Genomic DNA, 24,800 nt, shown 5'->3' with positions numbered 1-24,800 from the left:
CAATGTAAATGACAACTTCAGGAATTCTCTCTATATACTAATGTTGAATTTATGTGTAAGACCTTAAAGAACCACTGACCCTGGTAAAACTTTTAAAATATTTTATTTTCCTCCAAAGCAGAAGTAGTACAAGCTACATGTGTAAAGCTGCAGGCCCTCATAGGATGAAAGAACCCAGGTTACATTATGATAGTTGCATGCAAATTCTATCATCCAGCACCAGTGTAGATGCAAACAATATTATTGCATTGCTCTTGTATCTTTCACTTCTGATTGGGACAGAGATACTATGATGAAAAACTGCTGCGCACACAAAATTATGGGTCAGAACAGTAGTTCAAATTAACATTGAGGTTAAATGAATACCACTGTGAAGTGTAAAAGCAATTCTTTGTAAGTGTGGACACTATTGCTCAGAAGTCCTGTCTTATTACTCCGGACCAAACAGTCTCAACATGTGACTCGAATCTAGAGGCACCATCAGAATTCTAGGATATGAAATTAAAAACCCTTGTTTCAATATAATTTGCACAAAGTCATTTAGTTACAATTTACTAATAATTATACTTTGGATTACCGGGACCTTAACTTTAATATGAGTAAGCCAAGCACAGTGTTTAAAAATGTAATGGGAGAGGTTAGTAATATTAAGGATAAGATTATTGCAATAATATCTGTCCCTCTCCATGGCATTACAGTTGTCATGGGACAGCTTTTTACAGTATACCACATGCTATATTCTTTATAATAGTATATGAAATAAATGAAGACAATTTGCTGATAGACAAATGTGTAAATGATTGTCATATGAGTGTTGCATGTTAGACTTGCTCACAAACAGTTGACATGGACGAAAAAAGGTAACTTGGTAGTATAAATAGATGAATCTTTCAAAAAGATATCCATATTTAATAGGGAATACCTGACATTTTTAAGTAGTTTGCACTTTCTGAAGTGACGCCTGAGATTTATTGTTGTAATAATAGGACTATTTTAGAATTACTTCCTGACACTGAGCATACAATCTAGCTGAAAATATAGTATTGCTCACACATGGGCATTTGTCTGCTTCATGGTTGCTCCAAGATTGAACTAGTGTCCTGCACGTTCACGTTACATGTTTGTCAACATCTATTACATCTCACATGGGATTTCAATATTTCAGCAAAGAGCACATACACTTCTCAACACACATTTCTTCAATAATTCAGGTTCAGTCATTTTCCGTGGTGTAAAGTTCCACCACTTTGGATCAAGTTAACAAATTGGAAACACTCTTTGCAACAAAGTACTGGCTAAGGCTTAAGCAATGGGCAATAGAGCAAATATTGAAGGTGTGTCATGAACATGGGATGTACAGTACTTCTTCAAACCTGGATTGAATGGAGACCCTGCTGTCTGGTAGTTTTAAGGCAATCTGAATTTACCCATTTCTAGACTATGTAGTCTATCTCTGAATACAGTGTATCAGTCATCTCCTCTTCACTTGAATTCTGCTCTTTAAGACACATGGAGCCTCGCCTGTCAAGAGGGGATAATGCACTTTTTAGTATTACTGTGTGAGTGGCAAAGCTTGTTGTGTGGCTGCTGTGGCATATGGACGAAAGGTTACAAATACATTACATTATATACAGTATTACCATATTCAAGTGCAGGTGCAGTATTCAATACAGTCCCAGTGCCTTTTAACTACAGAGGGTAAGCAAGGGCAATGCCATTGTTTGACTGAATGGCCTATGAAGCAGGGTGCAATGTACTTAAAGGCCACTGTACTCACCCCAGTGGTTGGCACTCCAGGTTGCCTGCACAGGGGCAGTGTTCCCGAGGCCCCTCACCTATGGAATCAGAATAGACTCTTAATTATCTGTATCCGTAAAAACAGATTTGTACTCGTAGAGGCAATCGTAACAAACAGTCTGTAAGTGTGAATCAGATTTGTACTTGTAAAGTGCAATTCGTAGCTCTTATTGTCAGATTTGTAACTAAAATTATCAAAATTTGTTACTCAAATATCAACATTTGTAACTCAAATATCAACATTTGTGTGTCAACGTATACATTTTAGAAGGATATCTATTTGTGACTTTCCACCGATTTGTGTGAGTAATTATGAGACTCTTTTACCTCGCTGTTAGTCATATGATTCGTAACTTGTACAAAATAAAATCACCTATGCATGCAGAGTCATTTGTATTTGTGTCTCTAAATTTACAACTCGTATATCAACATTTGTGTGTGTTAACTTAGACATTATAAACGCAAATGTAGCTGTTAATGTGCACGGATGTGTGTGAGTAATTTTGAGACTGAGAGAACAGTCTCATAATTATCTGTATCCGTAAAAACAGATTTGTACTCGTAAAGTGCAATTCGTAATTGTCTTATTGTCAGATTTGTAACTGAAATGTCAACATTTATAACCCAAATATCAACATTTGTAACTTGTGTATCAACATTTGTGTGTCAACTTAGAAATTATAAATGCAAATGTAGCTGTTAATGTGCACGGGTGTGCACAGATAATTTTGAGACTGTTGTTCCACGCCGGTGTGGTTCAGACAATTTGTAATTCGTACTGGAGGCAGTACCGAGTGCCTCCAGTAGATGGCGAACGTGCAATATTGGAGGTAGGAGGAGTTTGAATAGACTACAGAAGTCCTGATTTCACACGCTCTGTGGAGAATAACATTGGGTCATCTTAAAATCGTCTCATAAGCATTGTGGTCCAAAAATAAACAAACTTCCGCATATTGTCAGGGAGGTGGCTCTGTATAGTGTAGTGCCACGGTTCTCAAAGTGGGGTCCGCCAGGGGGTCCGCGAAATAATTCACAGATTATTATTTTTATTTTTTTCCCAAGCCTTGAATATGATGGAATATGATTAAGTATTACTGTGATTATGGTAAGCTCACATTTCCTGTAATTTTCACTAGCCCCCCCCCCATAAATTAAAACTAAATAAATATAAAAATAAATTCTGTGAATTATTTCGTGGACCCCCTGGCTATGCGCCGCGGACCCCCAGGGGTCTCAAAGAACCCACTTTGAGAACCGTGGCACTGCACTATACAGAGCCACCTCCCTGGCAATATGAGGAAGTTTGTCTATTTTTGGACCACATGCTTATATGAGACGATTTTAAGATGACCCAATGTTATTCTCCACAGAGAAAAACTTCTGCGACCCAAGGGATGAGCGAGTGACAACAGGACTTCTGTAGTCTATTCAAACTCCTCCTACCTCCAATGTTGCATGTTCGCCATCTATTGGAGGCACTCGGTACTGCTTCCAATACGAATTACAAATTGTCTGAAAATTATCACAAAGTCTCAAAATTATCCGTGCACACCCGTGCACATTAACAGCTACATTTGCGTTCATAATTTCTAAGTTGACACACAAATGTTGATACACGAGTTACAAATGTTGATATTTGAGTTACAAATGTTGACATTTGAGTTACAAATCTGACAATAAGAGTTACGAATTGCACTACAAGTACAAATCTGTTTTTACGGATAGAGATAATTAGGAGACTGTTCTCTCAGTCTCAAAATTACTCACACACATCTGTGCACATTAACAGCTACATTTGCGTTTATAATGTCTAAGTTAACACACAAATGTTGTTGTACGAGTTGTAAATTTAGAGACACAAATACAAATGACTCTGCATGCATAGGTGATTTTATTTTTTATCGGTCGGTGGAAAGTCACAAATAAATCTCCTTCTAAAATGTATAAGTTGACACACAACTGTTGATACACGAGTTACAAATGTTGATATTTGAGTTACAAATCTGACAATAAGAGTTACGAATTGCACTTTAAAAGTACAAATCTGATTCACACTTACAGACTGTTTGTTACGAATTGCCTCTACGAGTACAGATCTGTTTTTACGGATACAGATAATTAAGATTCTATTCTGATTCAATACTCACCTTGCATGTCCCAGGACAGCAGCGCCATCAGGTGGTTAGGAGAACCATAGCATCGCTCACGTTCAATGGGCTTAGCTGAGCATACTGGAAAGAGGAGCGCTGAACACACACACACACACACACACACACACACACACACACACACACACACACACACACACACACACACACACACGTGTCACAAAGCTGATACAGTAAAAAAAAACACACACAAATATGTTTTTCAAGCAGATATTATGCAAGTGTAATGAACAATTTCAACATTAAAAACTTTCTACCCGAATCCGCCGAAATCCGCGGAAAAAAACGCGCGCGCGCAGGGGCGGACACATTTATTATTTATTATTTATTTTTTATTTATTTATTCATTTTCCTTTCCAGGTGGCCAACTTGGCACCCCCTGGCTGCGGCTAACACTTTGAAAACCTGTGCCTTAGTTACTAAGGCTTAGTAGATGTGTGATGCTATTGTTGTGGGAAGCATTAGCATATACCTTTATGTAAAGCACAACAGAGGTCTGTACCGCATTCAGTCTGGTACTGGCAAATACTGCCAGCCTCACCCTTTGTGGCATTCTGAGTGCATTGACCCCACACACACAGCTGTCCAGCACAGCACTCCTCATCCTTGGTACAGGGCTGATAAGAAAAAAGAAAGAAAGTGAAAAGTGATTCTCAATGTCAAGCACTCCCAAGCACTCCCAAATTAATATGTATTTGGCCGCATATGTATTTTGGGAATAGCCAATCTACATCTGAGGGTCCCCAGACCCCACTTTGAGAACCAGTGGTTTATACTACTGTTTTACTAAAATTAGATACAAATGAATTCACAATATATCACCTTGCTTACAATATCGCATTCGCAACATATCATAATTGAATCGTGACCGCTGTATCGTGATACGTGTCGTATTGCCAGATTCTTGCCAATATGCAGCCCTAGTAAGCACTGCCATCATGGTTTTTGTCAATACTTAAAAACAGACTTTCCTCAGCTTAAATTTTATAGTGTTCCAGTTCCAGTTTTGTCAGCTAATTTATTTTAGTCTTAGTCTCACTTTCACTATTTCTTATCCTGCATGAGTTCTCTCACCTAAAAAAACCCATACAATTGTTACCTGAAAATGCATTTTCTGTTTACTAAAGAGCTGTAAAGGGTAAAGACAGGGAACACTGAACAAACACTCTATAGCAATGATTACTAATCGAATATAGCGCTATTTAACACTTAGTTTAACAAATATATATCACATACCTAATAATATATATATATATATATATATATATATATATATATATATATATATATATATATATATATATATATATATATATATATATATATATATATATATCCCTGTACACATTTGTATACTCTATCACCAACACTGCCTCCTCCAAAGCAGGTACTTCCTAGTTAGCATGACTCTACAGTGGCTTAATGTTTAATAAGACAAGAGAGTGTCTCTCTACATGTGATTGTTATTGCCTGTCATTGTATTCACTGAGAGCAGAGGGACAAAGAGCTCATATTTAACCTTGACACACATTGTCCTTTAAAATGAAACCCAGAGCAGCTGCTGTAGCTTTCAAAATTGATAACACACGGACACTCCAATTACACTTGTAGACCTGCTGCAATGCAGTCACAGCACAGTGTACTCAACGATCAATAATGAACTATCAAGTACAATCTAAATCAATTCTAATAATAATGTTTGTCACAACATCTTATACAAATATAGATATATAACAGTATATAAACCTAGAACAGATAAATATAATATACAAATAGATATTAAAATAAAGAATAATTACAACAGAAAACAGACTGTGTGTGTGTGTGTGTGTGTGTGTGTGTGTGTGTGTGTGTGTGTGTGTGTGTGTGTGTGTGTGTGTGTGTGTGTGTGTGTGTGTGTGTGTGTGTGTGTGTGCGTGCGTGCGTGCGTGCGTGCGTGCGTGCGTGCGTGCGTGCGTGCGTGCGTGCGTGCGTCTGTATGAGACTCACTATACTTGTCTGGATGGTAAGTGGAATATTGAAGACCAAGACCCTGTATATGAACTTAAACCCTATATACTTAAGGCCTTTGCAGACAGAGTCTGTGTTTCCACACGAAAAAAAACGTACCAAGCTTTGACTGCAAAGGCCTTTACAGTAGTTCAAACTAGGTTATTTTTGTGAATGTATAATCTATACTCTAAATCTCTCAGAAAATAGCCGATCTTTAAGCTCACAATGCAACAATTTTCTGCGAATATTCCCCCCAGAATAGGGATGCTATGGTTGAAATTGTTCATTTCACCTACCACATCTACAGCCTTGCAACGTAGACACTTAGAGCCGTGTGTGTTAAAGAGGCAGTATCTCCCCTTCTCACAGTCCTCATCAATGATGCACAACTAGAGAGGCAGAAAGAAGGACAAAAGCATTCAGAGACCACAATGTTGCAGACACAGAAATACCCAGGGCTGCTATGAGACTTTACATTACAATTAGCATAATTGTAAGGTATTATAAACATTCATGTTTAGGAGCATTGGGAATGTGGCACATAGCCTACAGTAACTACTGTAGATGGGTGTGAAATGTACACATTAATGAGTGGGGGCAGGTAATGAGTTGGGGATTGGTTCCCCTACATGCTACAATTATTTACCATCTTAACCCTTACCCTTTAGTATTATTTTTGCCTTGGTGTTAGTTACCTTTCAGCTGCAAGTAGGACAGACATTTGCAAAAATCTATTTACTGCTCTATTGTTCTCCAACTACATATTTGAAATAACGCCACGCAAAGCATTTTGCCCTGTCTCTGGAGAATTTATGTACAACTATTCCAGCATATAAAAGCAGTTAAACCAGGAGCAGAGCATACTGTATTGTAACTGCAAGTCACACAGTGGCTTAATTTATTTTTTTATTTTCTGTTTAATGTATTCATAGAAAATACGTTTTCCTCTTGACTTTAAGTACTGTCTGAAAGTACCTTAGCCTACATTATGTATACCAATTTAAAAAGTTGAACCTTTGGCCATGTGCTTCATTAGCCCTGCAGTTCTTTAATCACTATTTTAGTATGCATACAATATTTTCCAGGGCACTCGGGTGGCACAGGGGAAAAGTACTTGACTACTGCAGAGTCTAGGGTTTTGAATCCACCGCGATGCATCTGACTCGGCCAAGTGTCTATTATGAACACAATTGGCCGTGTTTGGAGGAGGGAAGCCAGGGTGATCTTTTTGCTTGCTGAGCAAGCAGCTCCTGCGGGCTGGGGGCGGAGCCTATCTATCAGCGGGTACTGGGAGTACCGAGCAGGAGGAGTCTGACGGAGGTGCTACTGTACGTCCTGACGGTGGAGGCTTGTCACTAGGTGGGCCAATAGAGCACAATAGCAGTGACAAGACAGAAATGTGTGGGGAGGAGTAATTGGCATAACAATTAATTGGGATAAAATTAATAATTGGCTACTCTACATTTTGAGGAAAAAAATTGAAAAATATAATTTCTTATCCATACAGTATGTATGAAACCTATTGATTGTATACACATATATGTATTATGGTCCACAGCCTCACAGACAGCTAATCAAGTTTGATAGATCAGTTGATTCCTTTACAGACATCCTGCCCAATCAGCAGATATGCTAACATTGCTATGCATTATTAATGGCCAGGATGCAGACTTAAAGAGGACATACCTCGCTACTATCAAGTCCCTGAGGTTCTGTAGTCATTTTGACCAAAAGAAAACATAACAAATTTTACACACAAACAACAAACAGGAAACCAGAGAATACAACAGTGACATAATTAACACACTATTACATCATTAAATCCATCTAATAATAATCATTACACAATATTTAAAATAAAATGTGTTGTGGATCTCAAAAATGCAATGTGGTATGGAATTATTTCAATTATTCTGTTAAAGTCAGTAAGGACAGGCTATTTATTGAGATGATTTTGTTTGCTCAAAGATTTTTAATGAGTATTTTGTTCAAACTTTGGCCATGACGTTTTCATGTTCATTCATTCAGACTTATGGTATGGTATGGGGTGACTTTTCACCTTAATGGATAATATGCATTAATATATTATTATATCCAGGAATTCAGGAGGACAAATGCCAGTCTAACAGTTCACTTACATGATTTATATTATCTTCCTTCCAAACGGGTTCGATGCTGTTAGTTGTAAGGTGGAGTTCTGTTTGTCCAGTAATGTTGTCCGTCTCCTGAATGAAGGGGAACAATTTAGTATCACAGGAAAATAAAGAACTGTTTTGCACTTTGGTTTGTCCTTCTGTGCTGTGGTTCTCAAAGTGGGGTCTGGGGAACACCAGGGGTCATTTGGGGCGTTCCAGGGGGTCACCAGCATACTTTGTTAATAGCATCAAAATCAGTTTAATCACTTTAACTCTATACATCTACAAGCTCAAAACGCATTGTGATGAGTTGTGAGCTTGTAGATTTGCTATCTTCAAAAAATATCTTTTGAATAAATAAATAAATAATATTTTGGAAATATTGTAAGCGGTACCAGCCACAAAAGACAAAATACTTTCTGATGGGGTTCCATGGAAAAATACATATAAATTTGAGGGTCCTTGACATGAAAAAAGTTTGAGAACCATGCTGCTTTTGTAGATGCATGATCCTACCTTATCCATGGTCTCTGAGGAGAGGACAGTTTGATTGTCAGTCACTTTTTCAGAGACATTGTCAATATGAGTTGATGGAGGGTCACTGGGCTGCAGTGTTGATTGAACACTTTCATTGTCCATCTAGAAATTATTGACATATTGATTCATGTTAACATGTGGAAAATCAATCAACATAATTCTGCATAATGCAGTCATTCACTGCAAAATGATCCTGAATGAGTTGAATTAACACTTGGGACTGTACTGTAGGCCAGTGGTTCTCAAAGTGGGGTCCGGGGACCCCCAGGGGTCCTTGAGGGGGTTACAGGGGGTCCCCAGCAAAAGCTGTTAACGTAACATCACAATCATTTTAACCACTTTATATCCATTAATATGTTGGCTATTAAAAAATAGAAGATCTACAAGCTCACAGCGCGTCACAAAGCTTGTACATCTGCTATTTTTTGAAGATAAAAAAAAATGAAAACGTTTTTTCTTTTTTTTCTTTTTTTACATAAATCTTATCTTCTGGGGGTATCTGGCACAAAACATTTTCAGATGGGGGTCCTCGACCATATATATATATCAATTTGGGGGTCCTTGACAAAAGTTTGAGAACCACTAGGCTATATAACCTATGCACATGTTGTTCTCTGATAGGTCAGACACTTGGGGGACAACAGCTGCGTGACCCAGCTTCTTTCTATTTTTAGAATGTGGGATGAAATCAATCAAAGTTATTTAAGATTTAAAATAACAGCAATCAGTAACTTACTTGGGGCTTATTTGCAACAAAACACACACGTATAAATTATGATAACACAGTATAGGTATAGGACGCTGGCTTACTTGAAAGACCACCGTATCCTCCTCATCGCGTTTCTTCTGACTATCCTCCACTTCCACAAACACGTTGTTTGATGCTGAATGGTCCCCCAGAGTCACGGTGATGTCTGCATGCATTATTTCAGGGAGAATCGCATTGACGGGTGTTGTCGTGAAGCCCAGAAGAACTGAGGCGATCAGGAGGGTCAACATCGTGTCTGCTGCTATGCCGCTGTTGCTGCTGTGCACCAGGACCAGGGTGGGTGTGGTGGTGGTGGTGATGGATGATGATGATGATGCCTGGAGGAGAAACATCGGCATCATCAACACAGCTGATGCCAAATGCACCGTCAGACCAAACGGTGTCGCTTGCCGACATGAATATGTAGTAGGTAGGTGGGTCACTGTTTCCCAAGCAGTGGGTTGGGACTCGGGACCCATCTTTGGGTCGCGGACCAATTTTTATGGGTCGCGAGTTGGCTAAATATCTCATTTTTTAGTTTTTTCCGTGTCTTACTACATTTAAAAGAAATATAGCCTATAGCTCCATTAAGAACCTCTCACTCCGCTATACAGCTCCGAGATGAGGTCCTACGCCGAGGTCTCCCAGAATCGGTTGAACGGCCGCAAAGGGTCCGCTGTTTACCCTTTTCGCCACATCGTATCCAAGAACGAATGGTAGAGTCTAAAGCGTACAGATGTTTAAGGTTTGGTCCGGCACAAAATATTTTAGGTCGGGGACGAAACTACCCATTTAAATCGCTTATTTAGTCAGCCTGTGGCCATGTTTCCCATTCAACCCGGAAACCCCCCCTACGTCCGGTGCCAGTACTGCTCCCGGTTCGGCTACAATGGGAAAACGCCTAGGTATAAAATAGTTCTAAAGTGGTTAATGTATGTTTTATAATGTAATAATATATATCTGCAAAGTAACTACTAATTACAGTTTTCAAATAATTGTAGTGTAGTAAAAGTACACTATTTGCATTTGAGATGTAGACTAGTGGAGTAGAAGTAAAAGTATAGACAATTGGAAATACTCCAGTAAAGTAAAAGTACCTCAAAATTGTACTTAAGTACAGTACTTGAGTAAATGTATTTAGGTACTTTACACCACTGATTAAACTTGGCAGAGACATGATGCAGGTTAAATTAAAAAATATATTTGGTAAACCCCAAATATTATTGACAGGCCTAATCGTTTCACAGAAGACACATTCAAGTCTGGGGATTATAGTGGAATTTTAATTCTGGATTCATATAAATCTACCTTTTAATGCTTTTATTGGTTTAGCTACTGTCTTTTATTAGACCTCATTATTTGGCATGTCATGTCCTTCACCAACAGGTGGCAGCAAATCCCTCAAGGTCAAGGTAAACTAATCAGCATTTTAGAAAGGAGATGTGATCATGTAGGGCAGGCTAATCGCCCCCTCTGTCTCTCTGCCGCACAGGATACCCTCACTTATGTGATTCATTGTCCATTGTTTCTGATGGTGTTCAGACACCTTGCAACCTTTTCCACTAAGTATACAACAGTGGTGTAAAGTAACTAAGTAGGCCTACATGTAAAAATACATTTGAGGTATTTTCACTTTCTTCAGTACTTACAATTTTGAATACTTTTACTTCTACATCTCAGAGGAAAATATTGTACTTTTACTTGACTACTATATCAAAACTGTAGTTACTTTGTAGATTTTTATTATTATTACAAAACGATTGTTCTTGTTCTTTGATTTTGGTACAATGGATTTCATTTCATTTTTACTCACTTCTCCTAGATACGTGGACTGCATTATTTTACTTCCCCCTTCCCATTCACCATCTTTTTCCCATCGTGTTGTGGAATAGAGTTAGCCAGACTTGGCCCAACATTAACGAAAAACGAATAAAATTCATTTACCACTTCATTCATATTTTCACACCAGAGAGTCAAAGTCATGGATGGACACTCCACACACCACAGACTGGATTTTTTGTAACTTGAGATGAGGTTACTTATCTAAATCTTGTATGGCTGTGGGAACAGCCAATAATAATATCATTATTATTATCATAGAATGATGATACATTCACTTATTGAACATAATTTCTCTTTCGAGGGTGCATTCCAGTTCTTTGACCACAAGATGGCCTTGTTTTCACATTAAACATATTTCCATAACACTTTGCACACTTTGTACACTTTTACACTTAGTGATAAAAACAAACACATAATCTAAAATCTTCACAGGTACAAGAAACAAACCAAAATGTTTGCATTCATGCGCACGCACGCACGCACGCACGCACGCACACACACACACACACACACACACACACACACACACACACACACACACACACACACACACACACAGGTTGAGTGTCCTTGTGCATTCCCACACTTTACATTTAAGCCCTCTCTATAATCCTCTCTACAAGGACTATTTGAACAAATAAACAATAACACTGTCACTGTGGCATGAACTGAATTCAAATGACTGGATACAGTTTTGGAGTAGTAGGCAAGTTCTAGACAAGATCTGTGTACTGAACAGTGAATAGAAACCAGGATATGAGGTTAATTGGATGTCATATGTGACAGCAGCTAATGTTTATGTCCTGAAGTAGGGCACACATTTCAGTTTTTAAAGTTTGCAACTCTAGAAGCAGAGAAAATATCACTTGAATTGCTGTTGTTTTTCACTCCTCTGACATAGGCAGGTAATGAGCTGGAACAATAGGTGGTTAACTCCACCTGCAACTTCTCCCCCAGTAGACTACCTGTCACTAACCCTGGGGCTGAGTACATGTACTCAAGTACTGTACTTAAGTACAATTTTGAGGTATTTGTACTTTAGGCTACTTGAGTATTTCCAATTTCCAATTTTACTTCTACTTCACTACTCAGAGGCAAATATTGTACTTTTACTCCACTACAATTATTTGAAAACTTTCTAGTTACTAGTTACTAGTTACTTTGTAGATTTTGAGTATTAACAAAAAACATACATTAACCACTTCAGCCCTAGATACATTTCTAGGGCTGCTTACAATTGCATTGTAAGCTTGTAGTTCTGCTATTTTCAAAAGATTTTTATACATTTGAAAACTTGAAATAGAACATTCTGCATAATGAGGACTTTTACTTTTGGTACTTTAAGTACATTTTGGTGCCAATACTTTTATACTTTTACTCAAGTACATTTTGAATTCTGGACTTTTACTTGTAACAGAGTATTTCTACATTGCAGTATTGATACTTTTACTTAAGTAAAACATTAGAGTACTTTTTCCACCACTGGTGACAGGACTGACATGTTGAGCACCGCCCCAAATAGTAGAGGCATGTCCACTGTACTGCACCTTCCACCTACTGAATCAGACTGAATGAGTGACGGAGACACACTGACACAAGAAAAGCACAGCATAGAAAGCAAAGAAATAGAACTATTTTCTTCTGAACATATGAAGTAAGTAGATTCCATAACTTTGTTTTTGTTTAGTTTTTTATCCATGAATATCTGTGGTCTGAAATTAGGACAACTGGCAAAAGTTACAGCTTCTGTGACACTGGGGAGCTTGCATTTAATTTAATTTATAAGGCTATTGATCATCTTTCTTTCATGTCTGATATGTTTTGTTTCTTATTCATTAATCATATTTACAATAGGCTAAATACAGAGAATGAACACTGTCTGAGTTGTCTTACATCTGGATATTCTGTCCAGATGAGGTCTGGAAGCTACCGGGTTGTGCAAGCAGCATTTTTGTTGCAACTCTACTGCTTATGTGCCTGCACCTGTAGGCTACTATTTAATCAACTCTTTCAGTTTGAGCTTTCTAATCCACCACATGTTTGCTTCATGCCTGGAGGCTAATCAATCTTTCTCAGACAGGCCCCACTGGCTTGGCAGCTTCCACAGTTGTAAATATCTAAAAATATGAGTGGGGTATGGGGATTGAAGCAGCAATACATAGGTGTGGTGTTGACAGTATGTGCTTTGAGACTAATGCTAATGCTGCCTTTATGTGCTGGGATTAGTTTCTGGCAGGTCAGTGAAAGAGCAGGGGAGAGGGGAATAAGCTGGAAGTTCAGTGAGATAAGACTCACTTTGCTTTTGAAAAAAAAAATCTTTATATAACCAGGGTCAGTCACACAAACATTTCCATCTCTTTTTCAAGAGGGACATTTTTCAGCTTTCACACATTCACACCTGGGAGCTACCCACCCTACAGCTGCTGGTCACTGAACAGCTCAGTTGTGTTGAACAGTGCCTTGTTCAACACACTTCAGGCCAGGTTTTTCCTGGGGGTCTGGGGTATTGAATTGGGTTCCTTTTGTCCAAATTAAACATTATTCATTGTGATATGAGTGATTGATTGATTGATTGATTGATTGATTGATTGATTGATTGATTGATTGGTTGATTGATTGATTGATTGATTGAGGAAACTGTGTCATGTGGCATCAGCTCACATGTAACAATACAACACAGAGACATCGAAGACATACACAATACATAACACAGCATGACTTCATAATTATTGAGTGCAAAAAAGAGCATTGGATTAGAAGAGCATAGCATTGGTCCATATAGACATGGGCATATGAACACATATGTACATTAATAAAGAACATGATGCAATTGAATTTTCCCCCTGACATAATTATACAATGTCAAAAAGTAGGATGCTCTCTCTAGGAAGGATCTATTACTGTATGTCTCTATCCAGATCAAACTGCCCAAGTTTGCACATAGATACTATAATGATGAAAGCTAACACAGAGCATCAGTGTTTAGGCTACCATGTACAATGCAGTGGAGACTGGAGAACAGACTCCCACAGAGAGAGAGATTCAATTACATTTGAATATATTGCTGCTACTTGTCGCAAAGGTTTTATACCAAGTGAATGCAAAACATCGAAATACTGCAGTCAAGTTTCAAAAGACAGCTGTAAGAGTTGGACTATATTATACAGTGTGATTCCATGTTTGTTATACCAATTAAGCTAACCTCTCCTATATGGATGTATAACTATTTCTGACAGAAAATGCACACTTTTTATAGTTTAAGATAGTCCCTAACTTCCCTCAAAGTTGCAATGTAACACAGCTCTGTTTACACTTTTATATTATTCCTATTTATATTCAATATTTATTTGTAGCATACATTGTTTTTCGAGAGATCGTGCACACATCTCTGATGTTGAATAAAAATGTTTCATTTTGAATGTAAAAGTTTCTATCAGAGCCATCAGTGTCTCTGGTTTCTTAGCCCTGATACATGATGTCATATCATGACCGTCATGGATGAACTTCAACCTGGTGTTTGCAGCTTCTCCCTTTTTGGCCTTTACATCTACATAAACGTTCAAATTTCAAATATAAAGTGCCAAACCTATGGCCACAAATGTTAAAATGATGTCCGGGTCCTCAAAAGCACCCGTATTTTCTGTATTGTTTAATAAAAAAGCATTTAAATCCGATCAGTGGTCATTTTCTCCGTATTTTTCCCGGATGCTTTTAACCACATGACCCTATTGGTTGGGAGGTGTATTGCACTCTGATACATTATAACTCTATAAGAAAATGGCCACCAATTGGGTTAAAATGCTATTTATTAAACAATACGGAAGATACGGGTACTTTTAAGAGCCCTTACATAATTGTAACATCCGTGACCATGATGTCATTCCTTTATATTTGAAATTTGAACGTATATGTATATGTAAGGGACAAAAAGGGAGAAAGTGCAAACACCAAGTTGAAGTTCATCCATGACGGTCATGACAGATGACCGTCTTGGATCCATGGCTACTGGTTCCTATGATTGGATGTGATATGTTGAGCGCCGCCCTCAGTAGGCAGGTCCGTACTGCATCACACTGCATGAGTATTCGAATAAGCACTGACACAACACAACGTGCTTTCAAAGACACGCTTCGAGCAAAGAAATTGGATTGCTGTATATAATTTTCTATTTTTCTTTCATTCTTGCTGAACAAATGACGTACTGTAAGTAGGTTATAGTTTCCATACCTTGCTTTGTTACTATTGTTTGTTTGTTTGTTTGTTTGTTTGTTTGAATCCGTGGATATATCAGCTGGTCTGAAATTAAGACACCTGACAAAAGTGACCACTACACTGGGGATACTTAGGGGCATATTTGATTTGTAATGTTATTGTCACATGAAATTGTTCATCTTTCTTTCACGTCTAAGTTTCGTGTCTCAGACATTTTTACAATTTAAGCCTAATTACAGTGAATCAATGCTGTCTGAGTTGTCACGTTAGGCTACTGTATGTTTTGAATACCTAGATACAGTGGTGTGAAAAGTAGTTTTTTTTTACTTAAAATAAAAGTATCAATACTGCACTGTAAAAATACTCTTGTTAGAAGTCCGGAATTCAAAATGTACTTGAGTAAAAGTACAAAAGTATTGGCATCAAAATGTGCTTAAAGTACCAAAAGTAAAAGTACTCATTTATGCAGAATTCCCATTCCACTAGTTTTCCCCAAAAATTATTTTGAAAATAGCAGATCTACAAGCTCACAATGCGTTGCATCTCCACACATTGTGAGCTTGTAGATCTGCTATTTTCAAATGGCCAAAATGTATTTAGGGCTGGAGTGGTTACTGTATGTTTTGTAATAATAATCAAAATCTACAAAGTAACTAGTACTAGTAAAAGTACAATATTTGTCTCTCAGGTAGTAAAAGTACAGAAATTGGAAATACTCCAGTAAAGTAAAAAAAATACCTCAAAACTGTACTTAAGTACTGTAGCCTAGCTACTTGAGTAAAAAGTTACTTTACACCACTGCCCAGATTTTGTGTCAATTCTCAAGTCAAACGTAAAATATTGGAAGCAGCCATTCCAATATTCCATTCCAATAAACCATTCCAGTTTTTGAATGGAATTAATAGTAGCCTACAATTGAAGGATTACTTTAATTAAGGAATACTTGTTGTACTATTTAATCAATTCATAGAGTTCAATGATTTAACTTTCTAAACCGGTTTGACAGTATGCTTTAATGCCTACTGCTGCCTTTACTGTGGGATTAGTTTGTCAGGTCACTGAAATTTGTAAAATAATGACCACTGTGCACTGATGGTTTGCTCCAATCACACACATGAACACATGTAATAAACTTTAGGTTGACAAATCCCTGCATCATGCTTCCATTGGGATAAAGCAGTGTCAGACAATAGATCAGAACATCTTCCATGGTTGAAAAACAACAACATGAGGATCAAATCTACATGTTAAAAATACAAGATAGAAGATCCTTGATTTGTTTGGGGTGAGGGGGGGTACAAAGGCAACTTTCCTCCACCCCTGTGAATGAGTAATTTCCTGTCCATTCTGTGACTTGAATGGGTGGCATGTCCTGAGTTGGACTATATTATATACAGTGTGATTCACTACTTGCGTGTTAGCCAGTACAGTGTTACCTCCTACACCTACAGTAGACCTATGTGCTAACATCTAAACACTCCGGAACGCTCTCAGTCACAGACCGTCCAAGAAAGATTTCAAATGTTTGTAGATTCCAATAGAGTATGCCTAAACATTCAACTGCAACCACATTCTTCTCATGTCTTGCCGGAGTTTCCTTTGGAATGTGCAATTTTGTGAGTCATTCATGTGCAGTTCATGAAAAGGCACAGTGAACAATATTGCTCAACAACCTAACTTTATTCTCTTTTGACCCATTAACCATTAATTTAATACGAGTTTCTGGTGTGTTTTGTTGTTGTTGTCAAATATTGAGACTTATTTTCAGAACATATTTCATGTTTACCTGTGATTTAACTTTTATCATCCTAGTCCTAATCCCCACCCTCCGTCTTAGAATAGTAGGTACATGTAGGTACTACAGTATGATTTCAAGTCTATGAATTTGTTTTCATGTGGCTCTAAGAGATGCTTAAAATGCAGAAGTGTAATGTTAAAGGCCTGAATACCTGAAACACGGGTATTACGATAATCATAAACATTCATTTAGCTTTTAGGACAATGGAAGCAGGCCTAAATGTAACCCCAAAATGTCTAAAATGGTTTATTTGATGCTGATAGCTGTAGCTAATCGCTGCAGTAACTTACACAACTGCAAATGTTTCTGCCAGCCTCTTATTTTTAGTTTGCAGTTAGTGGTTGGGCTAGAGCTTAATTTTAGAATAGTGGGTATAGATAGATTAGCAACAGTATTCTAGAATGTGGCACAGGTCCCTCTAATTATGTAACCAGATGTAGGCCTACATCATGAACTTGACCTTGGATTGACATCGTATTTACTGTCCCCTGTACATAACTTAGCGTAGGCCTAGTACAGTGAAGGAAATACACCAAATAAGCTGAGATCAACAAAATATTTCAGTCTCTTAGAAGTTGTGAGCTGAACTGAAGCTGACAGTACACTGAAAGAATATAGACATGTTAGGCTGTATTTTACAACCATTACTATGTTTTTTAATATTATTATCCAACACCTGTCGTTCTATGAGATATTTCTATATACCCTCCTGCTGTGTTTTACGTTACTTTGTCATTTTCCTTCCATATGGATGAAATTTATGGAACTATGAGATCACTAACAGCAATATTCATTGAGAGTAGCATCTCTTTATTATGGCTTTGTGGAAAAAGCTCTGGACAAAGACAAAGGAAAGTGTATTGTACTGAATGTTATGGTTGTGAAGGTTAGTACTCGATATTCCCAGAGAGAGGTTGTAAACTTTCTTCTTCCGTTCTGCGGCATATTTCCTTCCTACTGTAAAAATGGACACATGCTTCTAGAAATCAGCCATACAGCAGATCTGCAGCCGTGTAAAGAAGCAGTAAATTATAACTTCCCTTTAGTAGGTAGTAGACAGCGAATCAAAACATTTTGTCTGTTGACAGAAAATGTAAAAGTTGGCCTACACAAATTGTTTTGCGTAGCGTTTGATGGCATTAGTTTGGAACCCTGCGATCGGGTTAGAACAATGCATTCACTGATCCTTACTGGTCGTCATACTGTGTCTTACTAACAGTCAATTCAAATAGCTTGCCATGAAATTATCATAGAAATAAGACATACAGTATAATTTACCAATTATGACGCATTTTATTTTGTTTACTTCTGTGAGCATGTGTTGATTTAATTATAATAGATTTTCAATGGCTGCTTCTTATGAATTTTCCATGTGCACTTTATGTACGCTTGCAGGGATCAAATTCCCTTTGTCTACATGTTATAAATTACAATAATAATATTTTTTTGTTTGGGTCATGCAAAGGACAATGCACACAAATGTACCTACTGGAAGATATTGTACCCCTTATCTTATGCCACCAGGTCAGCAAAAAAGATGGCAGTACAGAATAAAGTGCGAAGTACGCCACCTATTTTAAAGGCAATACATCCTCCTCAAGACAACATTAACAAGGTCCTTCCGATAGAGAGAGGGGGGATTTTTTACAATGGCAGCCCTCCTCATGGCTTTGATCTGGACAGGAAACTAGACACATTCGACAGGGACATTGTACTGTACATGTCATGCAGCTGATGGGAGCTTTGCAAAACTGAGCTGAGCCACAGATATATGAAATGTAGTTTGGGGAATAATATGTCTGTTTTAGGATTGCTGCCAAGGATTATAGAGACATGACTGTCAACCAAAGCTTATGGCCATACACGTACTGTATTACCACAATTTGTAACCATTAGTTTGATGAGTAAAACTATGGTTTGTGTTGGTTAAATGTACCCCTCCAGTAACGAAGATGGACCAGAAGTCATAGAGCTGAAAACTATGTTTGATGTTAGTCTTGTTTAAAGGTTCCTATCATAGCCCTCAGTGTCATGTGCTGTTTTCCTCTGGAACATGATACTTTGTCTATTCTGAGAATGGCTTCCCTGCAGGGCTCATGGGCTCCACTATTTATGCCTTGCACAGTGGCACAAACAGTATTTCTTGGAACCATATGATGGGTCACAGGATGTGCTGACAGGGTCATACACTAGAGACAGACAGAATGTGTTGACACTTTAATATACTGGATCCCAATAATTTTCCGTAGCGCATTTGATCCAAAATGCTTTAAAATGTGCATTTACATTCACCCATTCACAAACCGATGGTGCAGGCAACCATGCAAGGCTGAGAGCAATTAGAGGTTCAGTGTCTTGCTCAAGGACGCTTTTAGACATGAAGACAGGAGGAGTCACAGACCGAACCGGGAACCTTCTGGCTCCCAGATGGCAGCTCTGCCTCCTGAGCCACTGTCACTCACTCCATGGTCAGTGCAAAATAACACTTAACCCATTCAATTCGGGAACGCATCTCTGTCGATTCTGTAGATTTCTTTGGCTATTCAAAAATAGCAGATATACAAGAGCAAACGAGCGAACATTTGTTACTCAAATGTTTGCTTCTGGGGGTCCCTGGAACAAAATATCTTACAAATGTTCGCTTTAAAAAATATATATTAAAAGATTTTGCAAAAGATTTCACAATGTTTCAAAAATAGCAGATCTACAAGCTCATAGCGCAGCACTCGGTGCCGCACTATGAGCTTGTATATCTGCTATTTTTTGATTAGCCAAAGACATCTAAAATGACGGATGCGTTCCCGGATTGAAGGGGTTAACGGGTCCCAGTGCAAAAAAACTAGTTTGAGAAACAACTGTTTGAGATTTTGCCAATATTTTCCATTTTTTTCCATCACTTATTTGCAATGCTACATTTAAAGTTGCATGTGCGCTTTACGGTGACAGCTGCACATATTTCATTCAGCCAGAAGTCTATTGTGTGATAACCAAGACAGAGCATTCTTAGTTTTATCTGTTCGCCACACACTGTGACGATAAGCAGTTTGGTTGACTACTTCCGCACTGTAACAAATGAGGCAAAGAATGTGTGACTGCGCGGGATCAAAATATTTGGTTAAGTGGATTATTTATGTCTGACTCTGAATAACCAGGGAGTCATAATTCGGTGTGTTCAAAGTCTCTGAAGTGTGTCCAGACAAACCTTGGTCCAAAGAGACATGTGGCGAGCACGCGGCCTGTGGGGTCAAATGGACCTGCTGATGACTTGCTGTCATCTTCAGAAGCCTACTTCTGTTTATGTGGATTATACAATCTTCAATCTGCAATCTTTATTTATTTATACATTTTGTGATGACTGACATTTATTGGGTCCAGCCAGATAGCACTGCTTGTATACCTCCTTTTTGTTTTTGGCTCTGATGCTTGAAAAAGCAGCCAGATTTCAGAGATGTGAGATAATAACTATGGTGTTCAGGGGCCTGGTGAAGGGCTGGATGTCCACTGGACTAGACTGTTTTCTGAGGCCTGCTGCCTGCTTATCAGGGGCAGAGGGTTCCTTCCTGGTTTCCTTCAGTCCAGTCTGTAATTACTGTGGCTTGCTGGCTACACTTTGTGTGATTCCCTTCCCAGCACTCCCACTGTTTTCCTTATGTCGTCAGCTTCCTATTGTTTTCTGATAGCCTCAGGCCGTAAGCACTGCTGCGCCAACTGCAGAAGTCATGTCACTGGTTGGAGATTAATCAATGGTTAAACCATACCAGTGTCAATACATGTCAATATGTGTCTATTTACAGCTTCAGACTTACAGTATATTGAAAATCAAACAAACTGGGGTACAGTTGCTTTGGAAAATAGTCAGCAGCAATGTCAACTTCACAATGGGCTGAACATGCCAGACCTTCAGTGCGATCCTTTAAGTGCGGTCTTGTTCAATTTTGATCAGGCTAAGACGTCATTTGACAAATGCCATCCTCAAAGTTGACTTTGGTGTTATTTTCAATAGATTATATGAGCTGATGTGTGTGAAGTGAGTGCGTGCATGCTTGTGCGTTTTGTGTGTATGTTTTGATTTGATTCTCCAGGACACCAGGTGTAACAACTACATATTTCACATCCCTGAAATTCCTCTGTCTTACTGGAATCTGATAGCATGCTATTACTTTCAGATATGCAGCCGACCTGTATCCTGTATGGAATGGGGCTACTGCTGCATAACACAGATGATGCATTGCATAGGCTTACTATAGTTCTTTTGAAAAGTGTTTTCACACAGTAAAATCTCTTATTTAAATTTGATGGTGTAAAAATGAACCCGTACTGTAAAAAAGCAAACTATCATTAGTACTGTTAAACACAGTTGACAGTGGGTGCAGTGCAGAGTTGGTGGTGATTATTTGTTTAAATGGTTAAAGATTAATAACAGCCCACTGATTTCTTCATAACTCATAGCCGATGTTTAAAAATAAACTAATCATTGCCTCAGACTGTCTCAGATACTGTACTTCTCATTCAGTCACAGTCAATAAATGATGATTTTCTAAACAGATAGGGATGTTAAAGTCTGCTCATGCTTAAAAATTATACTGTGTGTGTGTGTGTGTGTGTGTGTGTGTGCATGTGCGTGCGTGCGTGCGTGTGATGTATGATGTATTTTTACAGCCGTTTTGTGGGTTGGTTCCGTCTGCCCACAGCTGACTTTCCATTCTGTCAGACTAAGATGGTGAAGTCATAGGATTCTGTCTGGGACAATATAGTTGGAGCATTGAGCGTGAAGCTGGCTATGACAGTATGTGGTACCTTTTCATTAACCCACAGAGACCTCTATACCAGATGGTTCCAATAGTGCTGCCTTTTTACCATTCACTTTAAATGCAATTGCATTAATCTAGTCAGCATGTCTACATTTGAACATTCCACCAGATCACTTATAGCTATTCACAGTTGTCCACTCCAAAGATAACGTTTGAAAAGTATTGCGTTTGTAGCATGAACACTTCTTAGTGGTTTCCCAAAATGGAAGTTCACAGTGAGTCACCACTGACTGTCCTATACAATTATTGAATAGACAAGGTCCGGCCTAACATCTGTTTCACATTAGTCACAACTGGCAAAAGAAGCTATTGCAATTATGACGTAAGCCTCACGTATTTAGGTGCCGCACCTTCCAGGTAAAAACAAAAAATCCTCACAACAGAATAACAGACTCATACATACTATGGGTAACAATGACCTCACAGTCTCGTCTTCTGCATAAATAATTGCAGCACCCGCTCAACATGCCTTGCCCATCCAAGCCACTTCTCACCATTAAAACAATCTGCATAAAAAATAATAATGCAAAACAAAATCCTATGGAGTGGGCGCTGTGGCAAAGGAATGCCATCAGCCATCATTGTGGTTGAACGAGTGCATGCATTCTAAATGGGTGTTGCCTGTGGTTACATGCTGATGGAGCAGTTCAGAGCTATACTAGCCACGTGGCAATGGTATGCAGACCCATTGAGTGTGGGACTGATTAGGGCTAGGGAATTAACCGAAAACATATAGAAACCGATATTTAGAACCAATAACCGATTTAATCTTGCTCAGATTGATCGAGAAGCATTTAAGCAAGGGATAATGCATGGGGAGGTAGTCATTATTGAAATTTAAAGCCCGACAGGGAGATTAACCACCGAGGCGAAGCCGAGGTGGTTAATCGCCCTGAAGGGCTTTAAATTTCAATAATGACTACCTCCCCATGCATTATCCCGCTTATTACACGGCTACTTAATACATACATAAATACATTTACCCAAAAGTAACAACAAAACGAAGTATTTCCTTGCTTACGGCAATGAAAGTATTCCATAAGTATTGGGCTGGGCGGACAAGTTCGCCTCGCAAAAACAAATGACGAAATGGAAAAAAACTCGCCCCAAAACACACTCGCCCCCCATTCTATTTACTGCCGATTTGCCTGTAATACCGCCGGATTTGCCCCAGGGCGACTATGTTTTGGGGCGAGCGTTTTGGTATTCCCCCGTTGTTGTGCCACGATAAACAAGGAAGTGCAGTGGATCAAATAGAATGACTTTTCGGTTATTGCATCGTCTATTTCTCACTTCAAATGTTTTCAAAAACATTCTTGAGAGCAACGTTTAGTTGTAAATGACATTGGTTGTTTGTTTACATGGCTGTCAATGTTGGATAAAGCATAAAATCAAGCAGCGCAGGTTGATATGAGCAGGTGTTCTGAGTCTCTGATTACACAGTTTCCTCGTCGGTCTCACCGGTCATTATCATCGGTCATTATCCAGAAATAATGACCGATGACTGACCAATCAGAATCGAGCATTCAACCAAGCCGTGTAATAAAAAACTATATTAGTTTTTACCAGGTGCTTGAAGAGCGCCGGGTCTATGAAGAGACTGACCTACTAGTCATCCTCGACAGATTCGCATCATGTTTTCAATCATTGGCTGTCCTGGCTGTCCTTCACTCCTTTAAGCCAATGGGGACACTTCCCCGTTTTGCCTGTCCTTTAAGCCAATGGGGAGATGGGATGGGATCATCGCCCTCCCCCTGTCTCTCTTCTCTCCCCCTCTTTAATTCATTGTGTTGCGATTGACGAACGTGTATTACCGCCCGGCCGACACGCACGCACGCACGCACGCACGCACACACACACACACACACACACACACACATGCACACGCTCACAGCACCTGGTATAATATGACTTGTCATTTTTTTCCTGTTTATTTTTTATATCAACAAAACGAATAGCTTTTTTATAATCGACTAAATTCATTAGTGGGATTAACCAATTAACCCTGTAATATACTTCGTTGCACAATTATGGCTTACAATTGTTTTTTAAATTGCTGATCTATTGCTCACAACGTGTTACGGCTTGTTGTGCCTCGCTGTGAGCTTGTAGATCTGCTATTTCACTTTAAAAACGATTATCGTTCAGTAATCGTAATCGAGGCAAAAGTTTGAAATATCGCCCAGCCCTAGGACTGCCTGTCTTCAGTCAAAGGCCTCCAGGTTTTAACTGCGATGTGAGAATGTGAACTAGCCAACACCAACTCCCTGCCCTTCACACCCTCCTGTCTAGCATCAGTGTCTTGAGCTCTGCAGGACAAGCTGCTTTGCTGCCTCCAAGGTAAATGTAACTGGTTGGAAGCCATCCTGGCGTTTCACTACTCGATGAGTTCCCTGGTGCTGTGTGAGGCTGTTTGGTGGTAAATCCAAAGAATGTCATTTACAGAGTTAACTCTCATCGTTTATGGCAGGGGTATGGCAGAGTTACTACAGTGGGCCGCCAAATCTTTGTGTGATAGGGACTTTTTACACTAACCACTTAAACCCTAGCATCCCTCTTCTGAGGATTAGCCAAAAATAGCAGATCTATAAGCAAGCATACAAGCACTGCGAGTCGTTGTGAGCTTGTAGATCTGCTATTTTCAGCAAAGAGGTTTGGTTGAAGAGGGGGAAAAAAGCAGACCAAGTACAGAACCAACGGTCAAGTTTAGAGTTTAGAGAGTTTGTGAAAACACACATTTAACATGAATACAATATGTAG

General features: G+C 38.8%; 2 protein-coding genes across 13 annotated transcripts in view; one reads left to right on the top strand and one right to left on the bottom strand.

The window, feature by feature from the left end:
- Nucleotides 1-104: 104 nt before the first annotated feature.
- dkk3a (dickkopf WNT signaling pathway inhibitor 3a) lies at nucleotides 105-9,634 on the bottom strand. Its single transcript, XM_084052378.1, has 8 exons — nucleotides 9,440-9,634; nucleotides 8,609-8,731; nucleotides 8,096-8,182; nucleotides 6,254-6,346; nucleotides 4,438-4,582; nucleotides 3,945-4,043; nucleotides 1,778-1,835; nucleotides 105-1,521 (listed from the first exon to the last, which is right to left on the bottom strand). Exons 1-8 carry the CDS (start codon nucleotides 9,626-9,628, stop codon nucleotides 1,434-1,436), a joined length of 882 nt encoding a protein of 293 aa, XP_083908504.1. The 5' UTR covers nucleotides 9,629-9,634; the 3' UTR covers nucleotides 105-1,433.
- A 3,142-nt stretch (nucleotides 9,635-12,776) lies between these two features.
- The window catches only part of mical2a (microtubule associated monooxygenase, calponin and LIM domain containing 2a), a 44,644-nt gene continuing 32,620 nt past the window's right edge, over nucleotides 12,777-24,800 (top strand). For 8 of the 12 annotated variants that reach the window (XM_084066536.1, XM_084066537.1, XM_084066528.1 and 5 more), the window contains exon 1: nucleotides 12,777-12,873. The gene's annotated coding sequence lies outside the window, so the exon portion shown is untranslated. Of the gene's footprint in view, nucleotides 12,874-15,303; nucleotides 15,423-19,658; nucleotides 19,698-24,348; nucleotides 24,381-24,800 lie in introns of those variants that run through there. The other 4 variants (XM_084066531.1, XM_084066530.1, XM_084066532.1 and 1 more) reach the window with 4 other exon arrangements.

The sequence above is a fragment of the Gymnoscopelus microlampas genome (assembly GCF_963454915.1).
Source record: "Gymnoscopelus microlampas genome assembly, chromosome: 1".
Lineage (NCBI taxonomy): Eukaryota > Metazoa > Chordata > Actinopteri > Myctophiformes > Myctophidae > Gymnoscopelus > Gymnoscopelus microlampas.
The sequence above is the reverse complement of the archived record's forward strand: the minus strand, read 5'-3'. Positions and strand labels throughout refer to the sequence as shown.

What these genes read in the sequence shown, in the direction of transcription:
- dkk3a (XM_084052378.1), bottom strand. Translation starts at nt 9,628, where the DNA reads ATGTTGACCCTCCTGATCGCCTCAGTTCTTCTGGGCTTCACGACAACA. An exon ending in AGGAAGATAATATAAATCAT is followed by an intron (nt 6,347 to 8,095) that starts GTAAGTGAACTG and finishes CTGCCTCTCTAG; the next exon opens with TTGTGCATCATTGATGAGGA. An exon ending in GCTGTCCTGGGACATGCAAG is followed by an intron (nt 1,836 to 3,944) that starts GTGAGTATTGAA and finishes CTGATTCCATAG; the next exon opens with GTGAGGGGCCTCGGGAACAC.